This window comes from Platichthys flesus, chromosome 17 (genome assembly GCF_949316205.1).
Source record: "Platichthys flesus chromosome 17, fPlaFle2.1, whole genome shotgun sequence".
NCBI classification, from domain to species: Eukaryota; Metazoa; Chordata; class Actinopteri; order Pleuronectiformes; family Pleuronectidae; genus Platichthys; species Platichthys flesus.
The window spans coordinates 2,328,458-2,344,615 of NC_084961.1; the positions used below are offsets into that span (position 1 = coordinate 2,328,458).

Below are 16,158 nucleotides of genomic sequence, written 5' to 3' on the forward strand. Positions count from 1 at the left end.
TTCCCCACCTGCAGCTGCTGCACTCGTTTCTGCAGGCCCTCGGTGTTGAGGTTGGCCTCTTTGGGGGGAAGCTGCTCCTGTGCCGTCTGGAGCCACCTGACCAGAGAGCCGGAGAGCCCACGGAAGCCGAGCAGCTGCTGCTCACAGGCCTGGATGGCAGAGAACCTGAGGAGAAGAACAGAGGGCAGGAGGGAGGAAGAGGACGGGATGAAGAACAGGGACAGAGGGCAGGAGGGAGGAAGAGGAAAGGATGAAGAACAGTGAGAGAGGGCAGGAGGGAGGAGGGAGGAAGAGGACGGGATGAAGATCAGCGACAGAAGGCAGGAGGGAGGAAGAGGACGGGATGAAGAACAGGGACAGAGGGCAGGAGGGAGGAAGAGGAAAGGATGAAGAACAGCGAGAGAGGGCAGGAGGGAGGAAGAGGAAAGGAAGGAGGGAAGGCAAGAAGTGGAGGTTGAGTAAACAAAGAACAAGCCGTAACCACATGGTTTCAACTCAAAGTGAAACCATCACATTGTCCCTCTCAGTCTATTTTTACACTATTACACACTATTTTTACACACAAAAGTGTAAACAAAGTATTGACAGGATGAATTCCAGGTCCTCACTCGCCCCGAGGCCGCGTTAACTCGCCCCTGACCTCCTCTCTCTCTCTCTGTACGTGATACTGTACAGGAGCTGGAAACTCATCATGCAAAACACACATGATAACAAACTGCGACACTGATATCTGAGATGATAGGAGGGATTTATTTAATTCAATAAATCCAGTCTGACTGTTCTTTACAGCTTTGCATCTGGTGCCACCTTGTGAATTTCATGTTGAATTGTGCAAATGACGGAGAGGAATTAAAAATGTCTTCTTCTATTTCTATTTATTAATCTTAAGAGATAAATTATTTGTGTTTATTGAAGAAGACAAATCTGTTCACTTCCACGGTAAATATATGGAAAATGCATTTCTAGCTGCACTTTTTAAAAGTTGCCAGATGTTCTCACCTTTCGTTGACATTTGCTTCCAGATGTGTGAAGTCGTCGGACACCCCCCTCACATTATCCAGTAAGCCCTGCGAGTGGCTCAGAGTGTGTGACTGGCTGAGCTCGGAGCCGAGGCTGCAGAAGGACTTCAGCTGACCGGCTTCCTGCTCCAGCTCCGACCTCACCTCCTGGGAAGAGGTGCAGTGGACAAAAAGAGGATTATAACCTAGTTTAACTTTAAGGAGTCATATCATATAACTCAAAATGGGTTATTTGACTAATCTGACTCTGGTGCCGACCTCGACAGTTTGCCTGTAGTCGTCCACGCTGCGGTCGGGCTGGCCCACCGGGCTCAGGGCCTTCAGGCGGGTCTGGGTGAAGACATGGAGGTCGGCCCCCAGCCGCTCGTAGCTCTCCAGTCGGGGCAGCAGCCCTTTGAGCTCAGACTCCCTCTCCGCCTGGCTGGCTTGGGCTGCAGAGTAGCGCTGAGTCAGCTCGTCCAGAGCTCCCTGGAGGCCTGAGGCTGTGGAGGCGTCGGAGCTCTGGAGCAGTTTGGAGATGGAGTCTCGTGTTGCCTCCACGCTGCCCTGCCTGGAGAGCAGCTCCTGCCGGAGTTTCTGAGGATGAGGAGAAGTCGGGATATTAAACAGCACCATTTCTAGTTTGTCTAATAAACCCTGCAGCTTTCCTCTGGTGATGGTCCTACCTGGTTTTGGGTGAGGGCGTCTTGCAGAGCCTGTGCAGTGGGCTCCACTGGTCCAGGCTTCAGGACCAGTTTGTCCAGCCAGCTGAGCAGAGCCTTCAGACCCTCCTGGACGCTGACGGACTGGGCCACGGCCGTCTGAAGCTGCTTGGCCCGTTCAGACACAGAAGATGAGAGGGAGCCGAACCTCTTCTCCAAACCATCTGAGGAAGACAAGACAGTTATTCACAAGCTCAGGGAAGAGTAAGAGGGGAGCTGTCGGGCAGATTCATTTACCTGCGGCACAGAGGATGTCCACAGCTTTCAGGCAGGGAGATTCATCTGTGCTGACCAGATCTCGACCGGCTCTCTTCACCTTCTCCAGCTGCACCGAGCGCTCGGCCAGTTCATCCTGCAGCAGCTGAGGACACACCATTAAAATCAATTCATTTCTTTTTAAATAATAATAATCAAAGAGTTTTCATTTCAGCAATCCAACCTATTTCCAGACTTTAATTACTTGATTGAATTAAAACCTTCTGGTGAGGACATTCAGTCGTTCTCACCTGTACTTGTCGCAGCGTGTTCTGCAGGTTCTGTGGGTCCTTGTCTCCGCCCGGCCCGGCGATGCTTTGGTTCTGTTCCTGAGTGCTGAGCCACGAGTGGAGGGAGACGACCTCATCCTGGTGCTGCTGGTATCTCTCCAGCAGGCCGGACAAACGACCGCCCAGATCTGACGACTGCACAGGCCAACAGAGAATTTGAATGACTGATTCACCGAGCAAATATATGACTATTTGTGTTTTATTACTAGTATCGCTCACCTTGGTGTGTAGGGTTGTGTATCTGTGGTTAGCATCGTGCAGCTTGTCGGTCACCAGCTGCTTGGTGCTGTCCAGAGCGGGATCCGAACCTCCAACCTGCTCCAGAGCCCCTTGAACGGAGTCTAGAACTTTCTGACCCGAGATGGAGACGAAGCGCAGATCCGCCTTGTGGCAAATCACATCCTCAGCAAGCTGCAAATACAGTGAGAGGTCAGTGAACCGCTGGCAGGTAGGGCTGAGAGAAAACTACGGTTTCAAGAAACAGCTAATTCTCTTATTAATGGGCATGAATGATCGGAAACTAGTGACAAGCAGGTCCCGGGTTCAAATGCCAGGCTGGGCTGGGTAAGGAAAACATAAGAAACTGCAAAAGTGATATCAAGCGCCTCCTCTTGAGAAACTCAACTTTCCCCCAGATGTGAGTGATGTGAGTGTAAATCAGAGAAACTTCTGGGCCCCAGGTCGGATGGAAACTGAGCGTGGAAACTCAAGCTTCCGTGGATAATTAAAGTAAAAGCCCAGTTCCTCAGAATGTGGTTTTTCTTGGCTCGGACGCAGTGGCCGATATTTCTCAGCCCATTGACTTCACTTCAAAGCAGTAAAAACATTAATACAACCCAACTGAATGGCGCCACCTATAGGCAACAGGCAACCACTACAGGATTTACTGCAGTTTAAATATTTTTCTTGACTTTGTATAGCTGCTTTTTCCTAAAATGCTCAAAATCAAGGACTTTCCAGTGCAGTGCAGAGTTTATACTGTTGAGTGAGATGTCCGTCCTTCAGGGCTCTACCACTCAGATTACTTTCTTTGACTGAGTTATAAAATCATCAACTTCAGGCCTAAACGTCTGCTTTTGGGTTGCTTCACAACCTTTTTGTAAACTGATATTGTTGTGTATTTTGTGTACCTTTCTGTGCTCCTCCAGCCTGGCCTTCAGTCCCTGTGCGTCAGTTTCTCCTTCCCCCAGGGAACGGAGCTCTTGTTCGCTCTGCTCCAACCAGGCACCAAGACTTCCATGTTCGTGGAGGAACTTCGTGAACTCGTCTTTCAGAGATTCAGACTTCCTCAGACGGTCCTGGAAGAAACGTTTAGAGTTCACTCTCATCCTTGATATCCTGTAGACGTGACCCCCCCCCCCACACACACACACACAGACACACACTGAGCTCAGTACCTGGCAGCTCTGCAGCCTGTCCTGGTGCTGGGCCTGCAGCTGGTCCAGGGCAGCTCGGAGACGCTGCTTCTCCTCGGGAGGAACCGCCGAGTCGGGCTGGTCCAGAAGAGACCGGGTGGCCTGGGTGATCTGAAGCAGCTGTGCCTGCTGGGACTGAAGCTGCTGAAGCTCCGCCTGGTAGAGAGGTCAAAGGTTAGTCGTCATAAGCTGGTATTAATGTAAGATGAGGAAACTGCACAAAGAGAAGAGATCCTGACCTGCAGCATCTCAGTATGTGACAGGACAGCGCCCTCTGGCTGTGAGAACGCTGCATCGACCACACTCTGATCCATCACAGATCCAGCTCCTCTCCTTCCCGGTTGGTTCAGTGATGACAGGTCCTTCAGCAGAGAGTCGATCTGACCTCGTGTCTCCTGGAGATCCTCCTCCGCCTTCGCCTGAAGAAGAGGAGGACAACAAATATTACGAATAAGCCCCTTGAGGAAGACATATTAAACCACATGCTCATCTAGAACCAGCCTCTTGTCCCCACCCGCTGTGTGTTCTGCTGGACGGTGGTGTTGATGGCCGTGTCCAGCTCGGACAGCGACGTGTTGGCTGTGTCCCTCAGGGCGGTGTACTGCTCTTTCATTCTCGTCAGCGCCCCCTGGAGGTTCTGCCTCTCCTCTGGACTCAGAGTGTCCCCGCGTTCTGCCAGGAAATCCTCCACCGAGCGGATGGCCTCAGCGATGCCCTCGCCTCTCGCCTGGAGATCCTTCTGCACTTCCTGTGGAGACAAAACGTTGTGTATCTAAAGTATTTCTTTATCCTTTATTTTGCCGTCACTAATTATGTTGTATTATATTATTTACCGTCTAATTTGAAATCAAATTGTATTTTTTTCTTTTTGGCTATATAGATGAAGTTGTATTAATAGTAGTAGTATTGTTTTTGTCTTAAAGTATTAAAAAATTGTCATGGGTTTGACACATCAAGGGTGAAAAGTTAAAGAGCCAATATTAGATTAATTAAATTATCATGAATAACTGACTAACATGCACATATAAACACGTAGATTCATTAATTCATCCGTGTGTTTCTGTTTGGTTTGGGGCCTTTAAATTGAAATGGATAAATAAATCATACCTTGAGCTTTTTCTGCTTCTCCTGCAGCACGTTCACGTCACCTGACTCCGCTCCTGCGTTCTGACTGGCCAGCGAACTGGCAGCTCCGGCCAACCACATGCTGAGGCCTTCCAGTTTCTGGGAGCATTCGGCTTTCTGCTGCTGGACCACCTGAGGTGAACGAGAAGGAAACGTGAAGCAGGAGAAGAGGAGGAGACAAGACGCTGATGAAAACTCCATCATGAACTGCTGAGCACAGCTTCCAGCAAACAACCGGTCTTTGTATGTTTCAGAATAAGAGCAAACTAAATGTACATTTTCCCTTAATTCACTTCTTGAGTAGTGCACACTTTGCCAAGCTTTGAGCAGATTGTGTCCAGAGTTCACACGTAACACACACAAACACACACACAGGCAGACAGAGACACACATACTGTAAAATGTCTTCACACGTTGGTCAAGCAACAACAGACACAACAGAGAGAAATCAAACAAATAGAGTTTTATTTGCGGTTTTTCCTCCTTCCTCTGTTTTCAGCTGAGACAAGAGGAAAAAAAACGATCAAGCTCTGAAACTCAAGCGGTCAGACGTCTAAGCCGTTACCGCCGGGACACAAGCGGTTTCCTTCAGTGGCAATCTGGAACAGCAAGGCAAACAGGTTAATGATCCACAGGTAGTAGAGACATGCAGAGGAGCAACACGCTGGCATCAGAAGTCTGTGGTGAGAGTGAGGGAGGTGATCCATGTTGTGGCCAAGCAGCAGTGGGTTTCTACCAAAGTCTGAGATGATGAGGAGGTTTAAGTCGATGTGAAATGGGACTAAAGGTTAAACTGTGATGGAGGTTAACTGGTTTACATACGTTAGGGATGATCTCATAGAACGTGAGTGTTTCTTAAAACAGTCGATCTTGTTGAACAAAGCAAAGCACAAGTCCACAGCGTCACACAAAAAGCTGTGAGCTACACTTCATGAGCAGCGTTCATCTGTACTGGTGAGGACCAGCCGAGCATTTCAAACCAGTTCCACTCAATGGTCGTTTTCCAAACCTCTCTCTCCCTTGCACTCTGCCTCTCTCTGTCCTCCTCTTCTTCCTTCACCCTCTTCCTGCGCTGCCACTCCTCCTCCCTCTCTCTCTGGACGGACAGAGCGTCGGCCCAGGCCTGAGCTCGGCCCGACGCTCTGTGGAAGCTCCTCTGGAGCTGCTGCAGCTGCCCCAGCAGATCCCCCGACGCTCTGTGGAAGCTCCTCTGGAGCTGCTGCAGCTGCCCCAGCAGATCCCTGCTCTGCTCGGGGGCCAGGTCCTGAGCTCGCTCTGAGATGAACACCTGAATCTCAAAGGCCACGTTGTTGACCTCATCAGAGCGAGACATCAGAGAGGACTGCAGCTCCTTCATGAAGGGACACAACAGGGAGGTGATGTTATTACAATAAAGATTAAAGAGCTGAGCAAAGAGAAACCCCAAGAATGTAAAAGCATCTTTCCAACAGAACACGTTATAGAAGTTTTAAACTCGGGAGTATTACAACCACAAGGGGATTATATTAGGGCAAGAAATGATAAAAAGAAAATAAGAATTTTAGTTGAAACGTTAATGAATACATTCAACTTTTAAGATTTTAGTAAACATCTAAAATAAGCACATATGACTGTCTCTTCTTTAATTTCTACTTCTTTAATACTAATAAAACATCTGTTGTATCATGATACAATTTATACATCTCTGCTAAAGGTAGCACTATATATTATAAAGTTCTCTTCAGACAGACTTGCCTTGCAAAGATTCAGCTGCTGTGTGAGCTGATCACAATTGTCCTCCTTCTCAGATTTCTCCATTTTTTCCATTCCTGCAATTCCTCCGTCCATCTGAGCCTCGGTCTCCTTCAACCAGGAGAGCAGTCGCTCCACTTGTCCTCCGAGCGACATCTTCTCAGCGTTCACTGCCTCCTGAGAGAAGGTTCAGTGGGATCAGTGTGGAAGCTTTGCCTCAATCTCAACACGGAGGGAACAAAGCTCTTACTCTACAGACGTAGGATCACAACCTTTACAGCGACTCTGCTTCCTTTACCTTGTGAGAGTCCCTGTGGTCTCGCAGGCTTTTCAGGATGCCACCAGAGAGCGATCGAGCTGCCTCGTACCCTCGAGCCAGGCTGCGGCCGTCCTTCTCCAGGGCCAGGAGGAGCTGCGGAGGAACGTCTTGAGGTCGGGGCTCCAGCAGCAGCTCGGCCGCCTCCACTTCCTTTGAGACCTCGGACTCCAAGTCGCGCAGCTCAAGGTCCAGAGTCTTTGAGACGGATCAGGAAAAACAAACAAACGTTTTCTTGATACCGCTTAGTGAAGAGACTGATCCTTAAATCAGCTTTAATAGAAACCTACAGGAAAAACCGAATGTGTTCAAACACAATGAGGCTCTGTTGGATAAATAAACATGTTGCTCCACCTCAGTCTGCCTGATGGTGTCCTCCAGAGCGATGAGGCTGCGGCCCACAGACTGCTGATGCTGCTGTTTGAGTCGGACCTCGACGTGTCGCACCATCGAGACCAGGGCCACGATCCGCTGGTCGTGCTCCAAACATTCCTGACGCTTCAATGATGACTGAGGGAGAAACACACAATCAGTTTGCACTCATTTAGAAATGTGTTTTTATTTAAACAGATCTACATGAGACTGCTGTATTTTGTCTCACCTTGCCAGTGACTGAGGTCCTCTCTCTGTTTGACTCAGTCCCTCCTCTCTTTCTGACCTCCTCCTCCTCTTCCTCCTCTTCCTCTCCCCAGCTCTCAGCGGTTGTATCAGACTCAGTGACTCCAGCTGATTCGGACTCTGTTGACGTTTCCTCTGAGACCAAAGCTGCAGAATCTGGAGACTCTTGTTCTTTTAAGACCACAGCAACTTTCTTCTTTTTACCCTTCCCAGCTGTTTCTACAGGAGCAACAGGCTGAGCTGTGATTTGTTCGTCTGGTTCACCTGCGACAGCTTGGACGGATTTACCTTCACTTGTTGATCCTGAACGAGAGTGTTCTTTCTCGACAGTCGTGACCTCTGTTAATCGTGTGTGTTCCTCAACGTGAGAACTGGGTTCCTCAGACTCGTGTGAACTGTGTCGACTTGTCTCAGCTTCTATATCAGTGATTGCAGAGATGTCAAGTTTAATTGTTGTATCACCAGCTGAAGGTTGGACCATCCTCGGCTCCTTAGTTAAAGCTGAGCCATCTACATTTGGTTTGGTAGATTTTGTTGCAGTCGCCTCAGAATCCTCTTTCTCAGCATCAGGCTCAGGTTTGTCTGTCACATTTGAACTCTTGTTCTTCTTGTTCTTCTTGCTTCGTTTGCTTTTCTGAATTTCTTTAGGCTTCACTGATGGTGACACCTCGATGTCTTCCTTTCCAGAGCTGATCTTTCCTCTCTCTTGTGAAGGAGCCTCAAACAGTTTGGTTTCCATTCCCTCGTTAACGGAAAGTTCCTCAGCAGTCAAATCCTCTTTGACCTTTATCACTTTATATTTGTCTTCTCTGACACTCGTCTCGTCCTCGTTGTCTTTTAACGAACCATTCAGCCTCTCGACTTCTCCGACATCCAGACTCTCCCATCCTTTCTTAGCTGGCAGAGTTGTAGCCTTCACTTCTCTTGCAGTCGTGTCTTGAATCTCCTTCTTCTCCACCTCTTTCCTCAGGGCCTGGAGCTCCTCAGCAGCCTGTTTCTCACTCACTCCTCTTTCAAACACCTTTTTCAGGATGCTCTCTTTGGCTTTCAGAATCAAAGCGGCCTTCTTGTTTTCCGGTAAAGGAGATTTCAGAGGCAGCTCTTGCTCCTTCGCTCTCTCTCGTTCTGGTTCCTGAGAGACAGATGCCTTCTCTCCGACTTCCCTCTCCTGCTCTCTTTTTATCTTCTCTCTCTTATGACACTCTTCTACATCCTTAGAAATCATAATTTTCTTTTCACCCTTTTCTGGCTCTGTAATTTGTTCAGTGGCTGGAACGGTTTCTTGTTTCATCAAATCAGTTTCATGTTCAATTTTCCAATCAGTGTCTGCTTCATGCTCTCTTTTGGGAGGTTCTAGGGAAGCTACCCGACCATGACTTAGCAATTTCTCACTTATGTCTGGTGATGGAAGGTAATCTGTGACTGGATCTGCAGCCTCAGGCCGTCCTTCAATTTCTCTCTCTGCTCGGTCGATGCCTGATCGCTCTTTAATCTCTGCAGGTTGTGTTTCACTTTCTGCTTCTTTACTCTTTCCCTTGTTTTTATTCCTCCTCTTTTTCTTGCCTTTGCTTTCTGTATCTTTAACTGGAGACGTCACCATCTGGCCTGATTCGTCAGATTTGATTTCAATCTTTAAAGGTTTCTCTCCCTCCACAACTTTACCATCATCCCTCTGTTCCGTCACATCACTCTTTCTATATTCCTCCTCTTTCATTCTAGACACTTCAGTGTTGTCTTTGCTTTCTTTCTTGTCTCTAATCTCTGCTGCCACTGGACCTGTCAGTTTGACTTCAGAAACCCAATGACCCTCTGACGTTTCATCACTGGGTCGACGCTCTCTTACCCCAACAAACACAGGTTCCCTGTCTGACTTCAAAATGGCAGCTCCCTCTCTCACCTCTTCCTGGGAATCTTTGCCAATATCACAGACACTCACCTTACCCTCACTTATCTGCACTTTCTCATCAGGCTCCTGTTTAGGACGCCTCTCTCTTCTGTCTCTCTGTGGTACCATCTCTCCGATGGCTTGCTGAATCCTTCTCTCAACATTAGCTGCAAAATCACACAAGAGGTCCATGGACTGGTCCGACTCCATTAAAGACTCTTCTGTGGACATCGGCACCTCTACATTGTCCTCGTCCACGTCGTAGTAAGGTGACTTGTCTGATACTAGAGACATTACTGTCTTTTCATCTTCCTGTACGACTCCTGAATCTTCCACTGAGTTCCCATCGGACCAGTTTGCTGGACTGCTCGACACTGTCATCATAACAGCCGGGCTGTATGTGCTGCTCAATGAGGCCACAGGTGTAGAACTACCTCCTTCACCCTCAATCTTTGCAGTAGCCACTTTGTTCTGAATCTCAGCCGCCATGTCACTGGGGATCAGTCCGACTGCAACAGCATCACGGAGACTAGAAACCTGTTGTCCAGTCGAGGGATCCACTAAGCCTCCTTTAGACATTTGGTTGGAGGCTATTACTTTGACCATGTCATCTCTGATTAGACCTCTTTTACAGGCTTCAGAGAGACGGAGCCTTTCTCCGGTCTTTATATCAATTATCCCTCCAGTGTCGGCCTGGCTCTGGAGAAGCCTCAGTGCTGGGACTGGGTCAACTTGCTTTGACACAATTGCCTCAGAAAAGGTCAAACTGTCTCCGGTTTGCTCGTTCTGAATCCCTCTGAATGGCTTCACCTCTAAGAAACGTTTGCCTGTGTCAATATCGATCCTGCCCTGGTTAACAAGTTCTGAGTAAGGCACAATTCGAGCAGTTTGAGGGTCCAGAGCTCCTTGTGTCACTGAAGGAGAGGCCATGGCGTCACTGGCCATGTTCTCATCCAGAAGACCTTTAGAAACAGCCTCAGTCAATGTCAGTCTACGTCCAGATTCAGGGTCTAAAACAGCTCCTGTCGATGCCTGGAGTACAACAGCATCTGGGTGAGATGAGGGGCTGACTTTACCCTGGTAGACCCACTCCAAGTCCTCCAGGCCAGGAGCAATAGACCGATCCACTAATCCTCTATCGACAGCATCAGAGACAGAAAGCCTCATTCCTGAAGCATGGTGGATTACACCCCCCTCCGCCACCTGCCTCGCCAACACCTGATAAGCCTCCTCGGACTTAATCAACCCTTTTTGAATAGCTCGCTCCAGAGAAACTGGAGACTTGGACTCTGTGTCAATGACGCCTTCCATCTGTAGCTGTAAACTGGCTTTTTTGAGGGAGGTTTTAACATCTGTGTCTTTCCCTTTGTACGCCTTCTCTAGAGCCACCAGCTCTTCTCTTTGACCCTCCTCAATCAGTCCCAGGTTTGCTGCCAGAGTGACAGAGACTTTCTTATCCCGGCGGAGGTCTACTATTCCCCCAGAAGCCACCTGGGCTTCCAGGAGTCTATCAGCAGTGTCGGGGTCGATCAACCCTTCTCGAGCTGCCTCCCTCACACCACATATCTGCCCTTTCTCTGCGTCCACAATCCCTGCCAGGGTTTTATCTGACTGCAGGACACTCCACATCAGATCTTCATCTAGCAAACCCTCCTGCATGACATCCTCCATGCTCAGGGAGTCACCACTGCTGGCATCTAGGAAACCCCCGAACAGACCTGCCTGAGCCATTAATTTAACTGCCGTGTGGCCGGGGAGGACGCCCTGGGCTACTGCCTCATTAGGAAGCAGCTTTCCCCCTTCTTCTGTCATTACACCTCCCTGTTTTAGCTCCAGGACCAACCTTGACAACTCAGCATTTTCTACTTCCATCTCCCCTGCAGCTACAACCTCAGCTTTAGCACTCCTGGGATCTGTCTCTTTTACAGGGTTTACATCTTTCCCACCTACACCTTCACTTGGTTCTGCTTCCAGTGGGATGGGATCTACCAGACGAATCCTATCTCCTGGTCTGGATTCAGTTTCTACCAGCTCCTCTGGGCTTTGAGCAACAGCCATTAAACTTTGAACGTTGGTCTTTTCTTTCTTCTTAGCTCTTACTTTTGCAACTTTCTCGACCTTGATTCCTTCTTTTGTTGTTAAATCACTCGCTAACATTATCAAAGATGGCTTCAGCAACACTTCTCCATCATACCTTTCTTTTAGACTACTTGTACCATAGATCTCAGAATCCTTGCTCGGTCTATCTACATTGGAATCTTCTCCCACACCTTTAATCTGCTTTCCACTCACCTCCACTTTCACCGTTTGCAACTTCCCCTGCTGATCTGGAGCAAAAGTGCTTCCAGTCTCCGCTTGACTAACAAAAGCAGAGTCTCGAGGAACCAGTTGAGCAGCTTCGACCAACTCCACCAGCTCAGGGTCGAGCAGCACCAGTCGTTTTCCAGAGTGAGCATCCACGTAGCTGTGAGTCATGAGGTAGAACAGCAGCTTGTGTTTGGCTTGTTCTTCAGGATTCATTCCACTTGTTGGTGAAGCATCACACAACATGTCTGCAGGAGCTGGAGAAGATGAAGGTGAAGAGGAACTGGTGGAGGAACCCCAGCTCGAGCGGTTTAGAGATGGTGTGCCAGACTGATTCATGTTGACAAGAAGATCTGGGATGTGGGTGTCTTTGAGAAAACCGACGACACTGGGCTCAAGGGACGAAGCAGAAAGGTTTAAGGGCAGCACCTGGAGAGCTTCAGCTTTGTACAGACCTCCAACGGTATGACGCTGTGCTAGGATATTTCTTGCTAGTTTTTCTGAGATCGCTCCTTGTTGAAGAGCCTCAGCAATCGGCAGAAGTTCTCCAGATTCAGGCCACAGCAGACCCCTGACATTCCGAAGAGACTCGAGGACCAACAGAGCCAAACGAGAGGAGAGAAGGTCTCTGTGAATACCTTCTCCCAAATCCAGGCGTTCTCTGCTGAGAGGATCTATAATTCCCCCAGTTTGCAGCTGACGTGCTAACATTGCACAGGCTAGATCCTGATCCATCAGCCCGAGACGAACAGCCTCGTTAACTGTCAGTCGATGGCCCGAGCGTGGGTCGGCTACACCGCCGGCAAAGAGCTGAGCCTCAAGCAGCCGAATGGTAACTTCGGGATCGATCAGACCTTCCTGGACGGCGCGGAAGATGCCGACTTTCCTTCCGGAGCGGAGGCAGACCGTCCCTCCGGGCTGCTGTTTGACCGGGAGGAGGAGGAGTCCGGAGTCGAACACACAGCGCTCTTGTAGATCACACAGGTGCATCTGTTCAGCTGTGTTTGGATCGATCAGCTCTCGGCGCTGAAGCCTTGACTGAAGTTTGGTGACAGTTCTGGGAGTCAAAAGCCTCATGTCCTCCGCTTGCTCCAGACTTATCAGCTTCCCTGACGAGACTCTCAGGCCTCCGGTGCTCATCTGGAGTTCCAGAATGCGGAGTCCCACCTCCTCCTTGATGAGCCCAACCTCCATGGCCTCAGCTACTGGCAGCACAGGTGGTCGCTGGTCAGATTCAGATTCAGTGTTTCCCACCAGAATCAGGGCGTTCTCCAGCTCAGACAGCGACTCCTTGCTGCGGGCGTCGATGAGGCCTTGAGCTCGACCTTGTTCCAGTGTGAGACTCCGTGGGGAGTCGGGCTGGACGAGCCCCCCCAGGACAAGCTGGGCCTCCAGGAGCACGTGGCAGGTGTCCTGGTCAATGAGACCACGCTGAGAGGCTGGGAACACTGGGAATGTTTCCGCTGTTCCCAGGTCGATTACTCCAGCGATGGCAACTTGGTTCTACGTTAAGAAAAAAAACATCTAGTTGAGATTCACTCATGATGGGGTTGGTACTAAATGTATTATGTTATCTTATTGTATAACAATATTATTATATTGGCAGAATCAGAAAAAGAAGAAAACATTCATGATAGAATATTTAGGATTTAATATTTCTTTCCAATATTTTTGTAATAATTTTCTTTGAGTTCTTCGATACTTACCACTGCTATTTTAAAACAAGCTCTAAGCATGCAACAGAGCAACCAGGAACAGAGATTGCACAAGGAAGCTCTTAAGGTAAGCAAACATGTAAAAGAACACGAGACGTATTCAGAAGAGAATAAAACACATGATTTTTGCAGGCAACAGAAATAGAGAATGCGAGCGCTACTCACCGTCCGGGCTCTTTCCACGGCACACACACTAAAGGGGCCGGCTTATCCGCAGAGCGAGGCGCGACAGGTGACAAGCTGGTTGTTAGCATTCTGCATGCCTCTCTTCATTCTGACTCCTGACACTGCACTGACACTACAACATCTGACCTCTGACCTCTGACCGTGACCTGGAGAACGCTCAGGAAACTAAAACTACCATTTCATTCTTGGGTCTGAGACTTTAGTATTCAATTAATATATCATCATATATACAAATATGTGCGTATCATTGGAAAAGTATTGTGATAGTACTGAATAGTGATTTATTCCCAATAACTGACTAAACACTAAACTGATCTCCTTCCTTAGGGCGTTTACAAATCTCCTGCTTTATGTTTTCCATCTCTCGCTCTGATCCTCGGCTCAGAACTGGGATGTCCACAATTCTCCTTTCGGCAGCTGTTAGTGGTTTTTGAGCAAAACGCTGGTTTAAGATGTCACACATTAATAGAATGCATTAGAACAAACACAAACAGTATCATTCACGCACACACAGTCTTGTGATCTGGACACAACATGCTCAAATTGTGAAGTGAGTTTTTTTGCATAGCTGGCCTCTGGTGCACTGATCCTGAGACTCGATAAAAACATCTAAGCTTCAGTGAGAACTTTTAAAGTCACAAATAAATTCATTGTAAAAACATTCACATAGGAACCAGGTATCAAAGTGCAGCTGTTGAAACATAAGAATTATTATTACTCTCAGACACTCGACTCCTCTCGGACAAATGACTCTACATGAGAACATGAGAACTGACTGTGTGAACATGTGACTGTACAGGAACGTGTGGAGAGTCAAATAAATACTGAAATGAAATATGTGGACTTTATGCGTTGGCATTATTTCACCAACACATGAAGAAGAAATGTGATTCTACAGTTGCAGCTCCAGAGATGAGTCACATGAAGCTATCTACAGATGACCGGTTCTACCAATGAATCTACGACCGACTGCTCCCATGACTCGGGCAGTGCTGCTGCTGCACCACTGAGGCCATGTGTTAACCAGGTTAGCAGTTCAGCAGATGTGTTTTCTGATAATGATGATGATGATGATGATGATGATGGTGACAGTGGGGAAAAACCAGTGCGATGACAGTTAATGACATGACTGCAGGAGACCAGTGAGAGAGTGGAACATGCGGAGGCCCAGTTCAGACTGTGCCTTTTTCAGTGTCAGTGAATTCTTCTTATGCAGACATTTACACTCAAAGTGTCGAATCATGATTTGTCATTTCTTTTCTTAATGATGAATAAATATATATAATATGATAAATAAAAGAGCACACGTCTGAACGGGGTCTGTGATGATTGTTAAACCGAGTCGATGGGTGAGATTCATCAATAGTGGTGATGTTTTTCAAAAATGCTTTGTGAACACACAACATGCCATATAACACACACACACACACACTTTAGCTGGCCCACACACACAAACTCACACTAAGCTTGCAAGCGTATTCACTCAGAACAACCTTTTGTAAAAGCACCTTTAAAATGACACTTTGTGAAGCTTGAAAAGGACGAAAATAAACCATTTTCTGTACATATGTGGAATCCCCTCTCCATCTCAGTCCCTCATCCCTCCGACCTATATACCTTTCTCTCCTCCTCTTTGGCAAGTTGCTGCTCCAGCTGCTGCAGCTGTTGGGTGGAGCTGTCACACATCTGGTTGTAGGTGGACTTGAGCTGGTCCAGCTGAGCCTCCACCTGAGCACGCTCCCCTGGGGACAACCTGCAGAGGACACAGGGGAGAAGATGGTGACACGGTTCCCTCGGTGCTGTTCACCTTCCATTGAGGTTTTAACACACATTTCCAAACCTGGAATGAACTTTAACCTCTGAATTATTTGTATTTACTCATAATTTATATTTAAAACAACCTCTTGAGCTTGTGCTGCTTGTGTGAGTTTCTCAGAGTTGGTTTGTAGAAAAGGGGTAAAGTTGTGTGTAGTGCGACATGTGTGTGTCCATACGTGTGATGTGAACTTACTTGCTGGCTTGTTTTGATAATAGAAAGACCTCTGTGCTCCTGATGGCTTCAGCCACCTCGTCCTTCTTGGCTGCCAGCTGTTCACTGATGGACTTTACACAGAGCAACAATAAGCTCGTTAGCACCAAAGTCTCTTTTCACTCTAATACAGCATTTCAAATGTTTGTCAGATCTTCAGGGGCTTAAAGTTGAATGAAACTTCTGTTCTACCTGTTGAGCTGCGAGTGAGGACTCAGCGTTGGGGCCGCCGGTCCGTCCCTGGAGCCCTTTGACCCAGCACAGCAGATCTGAGACCTGCCCGACCCGGGCCTGCTTCTCCTCCTCCACCTCTTTCTGCACAGATCAAAGTGTCGACACATCTTCAACATCACTACAGCTTCAGTTCAACAGGAGGAGGACTCCTGTGTGTAACAAGTGAGTGATAACCGTGTTTAACAGTGAATCAAAGTCCCACCTCTTCTTCTTCTAGTCGTCTCAGTGCATCACTGATGTACTTCACGTGTTGGGTTGTCAACGTGACCAAGGCCGTGTAGCGTGTGCTCAAATCCATGAACTGGAGAGATGAGACACAGATTCATATGAGTTAC

At 48.1% G+C, this 16,158-nt stretch overlaps 1 protein-coding gene across 13 annotated transcripts in view; it reads right to left on the minus strand.

Moving 5' to 3' along the window:
• macf1a (microtubule actin crosslinking factor 1a) overlaps positions 1-16,158 on the minus strand; it is a 153,033-nt gene that overhangs the window by 52,246 nt on the left and 84,629 nt on the right. For all 13 annotated transcript variants that reach the window (XM_062409352.1, XM_062409346.1, XM_062409353.1 and 10 more), the window contains 16 exons: positions 16,026-16,124; positions 15,782-15,904; positions 15,572-15,663; positions 15,178-15,313; positions 4,788-4,937; positions 4,195-4,428; positions 3,920-4,099; positions 3,663-3,836; positions 3,396-3,563; positions 2,485-2,676; positions 2,227-2,400; positions 1,958-2,081; positions 1,685-1,884; positions 1,278-1,595; positions 1,000-1,166; positions 9-165 (listed from right to left, as the gene is read on the minus strand). In XM_062409352.1, coding sequence (XP_062265336.1) covers positions 9-165; positions 1,000-1,166; positions 1,278-1,595; positions 1,685-1,884; positions 1,958-2,081; positions 2,227-2,400; positions 2,485-2,676; positions 3,396-3,563; positions 3,663-3,836; positions 3,920-4,099; positions 4,195-4,428; positions 4,788-4,937; positions 15,178-15,313; positions 15,572-15,663; positions 15,782-15,904; positions 16,026-16,124 — 2,688 coding nt within the window. The remainder of the gene's footprint in view (positions 1-8; positions 166-999; positions 1,167-1,277; positions 1,596-1,684; positions 1,885-1,957; positions 2,082-2,226; positions 2,401-2,484; positions 2,677-3,395; positions 3,564-3,662; positions 3,837-3,919; positions 4,100-4,194; positions 4,429-4,787; positions 4,938-15,177; positions 15,314-15,571; positions 15,664-15,781; positions 15,905-16,025; positions 16,125-16,158) is intronic.